This window comes from Otolemur garnettii, unplaced genomic scaffold (assembly GCF_000181295.1).
Source record: "Otolemur garnettii isolate 467f Iridium unplaced genomic scaffold, OtoGar3 scaffold00100, whole genome shotgun sequence".
Classification (NCBI taxonomy): domain Eukaryota; kingdom Metazoa; phylum Chordata; class Mammalia; order Primates; family Galagidae; genus Otolemur; species Otolemur garnettii.
Genome location: NW_003852495.1, coordinates 7,274,220 through 7,280,500, shown reverse-complemented (window position 1 = coordinate 7,280,500; position 6,281 = coordinate 7,274,220). Strand labels below are relative to the sequence as shown.

Genomic DNA, 6,281 nt, shown 5'->3' with positions numbered 1-6,281 from the left:
CATCACAGCTCACAGCAACCTCCAACTCCTGGGCTTAAGTGAGTCTCCTGCCTCTGCCTCCCAAGTAGCTGGAACCACAGGTGCCCGCCACAATGCCTGGCTATTTTTTTTTTGGTTGCAGCCATCATTGTTGTTTGGTGGGCCCAGGCTGAATTAGAACCCACCACCTTAGGTGTATGTGGCTGGCGCCTTAGCCACTTGAGCCACAGGTGCCGAGCCTGGGGCCAGGTTTGAACCCATCACCTTTGGTATATGGACCTAGCGCCCTAGTCACTGAGCCACAGGCACCGCCCAGACTGTGTGCTTTAAATATGTGGTTTATTAAATGTCAGGTAGGCCTTAAGAAGCTGGTTTCTTATGGAATTAAAGTTAAGGAAGCCCTGTGCAGCAGCTCACACCTATAATTCCAGCACTTTGGGAGACTGAGGCAGGAGGATCACTTGAAGTCAGGGCGGCACCATGGCTCAGGGGGTAGGACTCCAGCCCCATATACCAAGGGTGGTAGGTTCAAACCTGGCCCCAGCCAAACTGCAACAAAAAAATAACTGGGCATTGTGGCGGGCGCCTGTAGTCCCAGCTACTCAAAAGGCTGAGACAAGAGAATCGCCTAAGCCCAGGAGTGGGAGGTTGCTGTGAATTTTGATGCCATGGCAGTCTACTGAGGGTGACAAAGTAAGACTCTGTCTCAAAAAAAAAAAAAAAAAACAGAGTTCAAGAACAGCCAGGTGGCTCACCACCTGTGGCCTCCAGCGGCTAAGGCACCAACCACATACATCTGAGCTGGCGGGTTCAAATCCAGCCCGGGCCTGCCAAATAACAATAACGGCTGCAACCAAAAAATAGCTGGGCGTTGTGGCAGGCGACTGTAGTTCCAGCGACTTGGGATGTGGAGGCAGGAGAATTGCTTGAGCTCAGGAGATGGAGGTTCCTGTGAACTGTGATGCCACAGCACTCTACCCAGGGGGATAGCTTGAGGCTCTGTCTCAAAAAAAGCCCCCCAAAACATAAAACCTGGCCCCAGCCAAACTGCAACAAAAAAGCCAGGCATTGTGGCAGGCGCCTGTAGTCCCAGCTACTTGGGAGGCTGAGGCAAGAGTATCACCTAAGCCCAAGAGCTGGAGGTTGCTGTGACCTGTGATGCCACAGCACTCTACCAAGGGTGACAAAGTGAGACTCTGTCTCAAAAAAAAAAAAAAAAACAAAAAAAAAAACACAGTCTGCAGGGTTCTGACACACTTATTCTCCACATGACCACCACTGTTGTGATGCGTGAACCTATCTATCACCTACCACAGGCATTGTGGGATCCCAGATTAAATTCTGTGACAGAAAAGGAACATGAACAAGAGCTGGGTGAAATCTGCAGCTTAGTTAATAGTTTGTACCTGTGCTTACTCCTTAGTTTTGATCGCTGTGCCATGAATGTGTGAGATGTTACCATTAGGGAAAACAGGGCAAAGGGGCTACAAGAATTCTTGGAATTATCTTTGCAACCCTTCTATAGATAGAAAATGACTTCAGAATGAAAGAGTTTTCTTTTTTTTCTTCCTAACACAGAGTCTCTCACTCTGTCACCCTGAAGTTGAGTGCCCTGGCATTATAGCTCATAGCAACCTCAAACTCTTAGGCTCAAGCAATTCTCTTGCCTCAGCCTCCCGAGTAGCTGGGACCATAGGTGCCCACCTAGTTTTGCTCTTTTAGTAGAGACGAGGTCTTCCTCTTGCTCAGGCTGGTCTCAAATTCCTGAGCTCAAGCAATCCACCCCCCTCAGCCTCCCAGAGTGCTAGGATTATGAGTGTGAGCCACTGTGACCGGCAGAATCAAAGAGTTTTTACAAGTGAGAGTAGGCGGTTGGGGGAAGCTTCCTCTAGGGTAGTGGTTTTCAGCCTGTGGGTTGAGACCCCTTTTTAACAATGAAAATACACTGTAGCATTAGGAAGGCTGAGAACCACTGCTCTAGGGCCAACTGCCAGATGGGGACTGGCCCAGATGTTGAAATACGAAGGATGTACACCACATAGGTCTGGTTTAATGGACCCTGCTCTGTGCAGAAATCTGTGCTGGGCACCAGGGGTAATAGAAACAGCTCTGGGTCCTGCCCTCCCAGGCCAGTGGGGAGAAAGATTCATCATTAGACAGTGACAGCCCAGAAGGGTCAGGCTGTGGGAGCCCAGGGGAGGTGCCTGAAGGAAGGCTAGCCAAGCTGTGGCCTGTAAGATGAGGAAAACTGTGCCAAAAGACACATTCCTATCCGTCAGGCATCATCATAAATCTCATCTGACAGATGAGGAAATTGAGGCCTAGAAAGGAAAAGTACTTGCTTAAAGTCATAAGGGAAGGAAATGGCAGGGACTGTTAGCAGTCCCTTGTAATCTGTTTCCCTTTTTTCTGAGTAACAAATCCCAAGTTGTAGCTGGGCACACGACCTCATTCCCAGCCTACCTTGCAGCTAGGTGTGGCCATGGGCAAAGGCTTTGGACAATGGTAAGTAAGCACAGGAGGAAAGCGAGACAGGGAAGGGATGTGCCCCCCCTCTCCCGGTGCCTGGAGCTGGACAGAGTGCTAAAGGCCACCTTGGATGGTGAGGGTGAGGCACCCTAGAAATGGCCGAGCCTGGGCCCTACAGAAATCTGTGGCAGTGCAACACCAGCCTGAGGATGCCCAGCCCAGGAATTTTTGCCTTGTGTGTTAAAGTCATTGTTAGCTGGGTTTTCTGTCACATGAGGCCGTACCAAACCCAAGTCCAATTTGGATTACTGCGGTTGGCACTGTAGTAATGACGGAAGGCAGTCTGCGGAGGGCTTGCTCTGTGCCTGATGTTGTTCTACGTACAGTATGTCACATGATCCTCACTATTGCCCCAAGCAGTTGGCACAGCTGCTGTCCTTGCCTGGTAGACAAAATAACTGGGGAGTCAGAGACGATCCCAGGCTACATCGTGAGCAAGTGACAGGGCAGGACTTGAGCTCCACTTCCTGATTCTAAAACCTGAGTGGGTTCCCCTGAAAAGCCACAAGGCCCTCCATTTATCCTTCGAGAACAGAGAATAGGGTAGGGTCTGGTAGGAGGCACCTACCCTCATATGCCTTGGCTGCGTTGACCAGGCTGGACCACTCAAGGCCAGCAGCTGTGTCGGGCAATGGCATCATCCCAGGGTCAAGGCGCCGCAGAGGTCGGTCCCGCCCATCAGCCAGTGACAGCTCTGAGGCCGAGATGGTGGCTTGGTTGGGGGGAAAGTGGAGATGGAACAGATGAGCATGGCAACCCGGAGAGAGAAGTGAACAGATACATTATTATGCTTTTTGGAAGATGCTAAGTGCCAGGGAAATCTGCAGCAGGGTAAGGGGTGGGAATGCTAGATGGTAATGTAGTGACTTTAAACAAGGTGCTAGGGGACACCTGGCTGAGATGACATTTGGGTAGAACTTTGAAGGAGAGCAGAGAGTGGGCTAGGGGGGAAGAGCATTTGGGCAGATGGAACAGCAAGTACTAAATCCTGAGGCAGGAATGCACCTATGAGGTCTAAGGAACACTGAGGCTGGGACAGAGTGAGCCAGGGACACAGTGAGAGAGGTGACATAGAGCATGTGGGGTCTTGTGGGCCCTGATGACTCTGTCCTTTCACCCTGAGTGCGATGGTACCTCAAGAAGGCCCCTAACTGAAGTGTTCACAGGCTGTCTCTGACTGCATGTGGGGACATACTGTATCTCTGTGTGTGTGGCAGTGTGGGGCTGGAAGACAGTAAAGAGGCTGCAGCTGTGATGCAAGAGGGAAAAGATGAGGATGGACAGGACTAGGGTGTGGCCAGGGTGGGACCAGGGTGGGACAAGGGCACGCATTCGGAGTCTACTTTGCAGGAGAGAGGAACAGAATATAAGACCAAGAGAAGGGTCCAGGATGGCGTCAAGGTGCTGGCCTGCGCCAGCCTGATGGAGCTGGCTCTGAGATGGGGAAGGCTGGGGCAGGGCGTCAGAAGTTTGTTTCTGGGGGTGGTCAGTGGAGATGCCACTGGGTACCCACAGCAGACAGTGAGAGGGGCTGGCCACAGGAGCCAGGGGCCGAGTGAGTACCAGAGTGTAGACAGAAACGTGGGTTACCAGTGTCTGGATGGCATTTAGAGGTAGTAGGGTCACTGCGGTGAGACCTGGTGGACTTACGTATGGCACGCCAGGTAGAGACAGGCTCCTGATGTCTCAGTGCCTTGGAAGTGACAGCATAAGCAATGGAACCAGCACTAGTGAGAGAGTCCCACACACCAGGCTTAGGGTCCTAGACCATGGCTCAAAGACTCCTGAGGCTTGGCCAACAATCCCTTGTTCCCTGGGTGACAGCCAGGTCTCCACCATCAAACCCCCCCTGAAGCTCATGTGCACCCAGATCCTTCACCCTCGATGACCCAACACTGATGACCTCTAGCCTTTGACCCCACTTCCCAACTCCCACCCACTCCCAAGGTGCCAAGGCTCACATTTCTTCTCTGGGAAGCCATTGCCAGTGGTGGGGGTGGCGGTGGGGCCAGGGCCAGGGCCAGGCGGGTGGGGGTGCTGGTGCTGGCGACGGGCAGGCAGCGTGCTAGAGGGGAAGGCGCAGGTGCTGGTGAACAGCACGTCGCTGGGCAGCCCCGGCTCCAGGCTGGCAGGGCTGGCAAATCCAGGCTCCCGGCGCCCACTGCACAGGCTCTCATCAGACAGTGTTCGCTGCAGGCTCTTCTGTGGGGACTGCTGTGGGACAAGGCAAGACAGGAGAGGGTGTCACAGCCCGGCCTGTGGTGACAGCATCAGAGATGGCCACAGATGTCCTGGACACCTGTGGTGCATCCCTACCCATACAGCATCTAATTCTACTTCCCTTCAGATGCAAGCAGCTCATTTACCCCTGGGGACGACCCCCCCAATGTGGCCCATCTTCCTTCCCATTTCTAGCTCCAGGAGGGGCCCAAGCCCAGGCCTGCCTGGTTGGGGAAGGCAGAGGGACCTACGGGTAGGGGACACTAGGGTCCACCTTGGTCCCCAAAGGAGGGTGCCTGCCTGACAGTGAGGCCAGTCGGGGAGGCAGGGCAGGAATGAAAGAGAAGCAGATGCACCAGGGTCCTTGGTGCTGCTGCTCCTGCTCCCCCCTCTTGGGTAAAAAGAGCTGAATTTCCCCTGGGAGGCCCTGCCTGCTCTGCTCTTGGTCCACGTGGTCTGGGAGGGGCATGGGGGTTGCTTTTATCCAGGGATGGAGGAGGAGGACTTGACATCCAGGTCTTTCTGGTCATATGAGGTACTTTAGTACTGAAAACATTCCCGTGTGCCTGCCTAGGCTGGTTTGTCCATTTATTTAGAGGAAGGGTCTCACTCTGTCACCCAGGCTGGAGTGCAGTGGTGTGCTCCTTTGAACTCCTGGGCTCAAGTGATTCTCCTGTCTCAGGCATCTAAGTAGCCGGGAGGACAGGTGTGCACCACTGCGCCCATCTAGGCTGGTGAAACTGCAATTCTAAGCTCGCCCAATATGGTGTTTTTCCTCCCAGCCTTGAATCCACATCTGCCAAGAGAGGGCTGGCAGGTAACTAAGGCTGAGGACACAGGCAGTGGCTGGAGTGAGTGCAGGGAGGGCCAGCCCCCACCATCCCCCCTGCCTGCAACTGTCAGGGGCTGGTCCTGGCAGCACTATGTACCCCTGTGTCTCTCTCCTGCTCTGGCCCCAGGTTGTCCATGATAATGAGTTTTTTCAGGTCGTCCTCAATGGTGGATTTGTAGTTCTTCCGTGGCGACCGGAGGTCTCGGAGGGATGCCCTTAACCGCGGCTGCCCGAAGACATTTTTTGTGTTGGTGTCCACCTGCCTAGAACGACAACATCAGGGGTCAGAGAGCTCAGAGTCAGAGGGGAGGCTCGAAGTTGTTCAGATTCACAGAGGCCAGTGCCACTAAGTGAACGGCTGCAGCCTTTTCTACTTCATCTGGCCAGAGGGTGACAGAAGAGGGACTTGGTTGCTTCCTTCTACTCACTTATTCCCCAAATATCCCCAGAACCTGCTTGGAACCTACTCTGTGCCATGCTGGGGACATAGGAGTGAACATAGTGCCAGCAGCTTGTAGCAGAGACTGACATTGAATGTGAGCAGGGAGAGAGACCCCATATGTGAGGGAGAGACAAATGCTGGGAGAAAAACAAAGCTGGGTAAAAGGATGGGGACTGAAGGGGATGAGGGAATAAACAAAGGAAGGGAAAGAAGGGAGGGAGGGAAGGAAGTCAGGAAGGAAAGAAGGGGAGGAGGGAGGGAAAGAAGGGAGGGAGGGAA

General features: G+C 53.5%; 1 protein-coding gene across 1 annotated transcript in view; it reads right to left on the bottom strand.

The window, feature by feature from the left end:
• Positions 1-6,281, bottom strand: part of SIPA1L3 (signal induced proliferation associated 1 like 3) — a 248,595-nt gene that overhangs the window by 9,052 nt on the left and 233,262 nt on the right. Inside the window, exons 17-19 of the mRNA XM_003796134.3 lie at positions 5,658-5,823; positions 4,470-4,722; positions 3,077-3,220 (exon numbers count right to left, since the gene is read on the bottom strand). Coding sequence (XP_003796182.1) covers positions 3,077-3,220; positions 4,470-4,722; positions 5,658-5,823 — 563 coding nt within the window. The remainder of the gene's footprint in view (positions 1-3,076; positions 3,221-4,469; positions 4,723-5,657; positions 5,824-6,281) is intronic.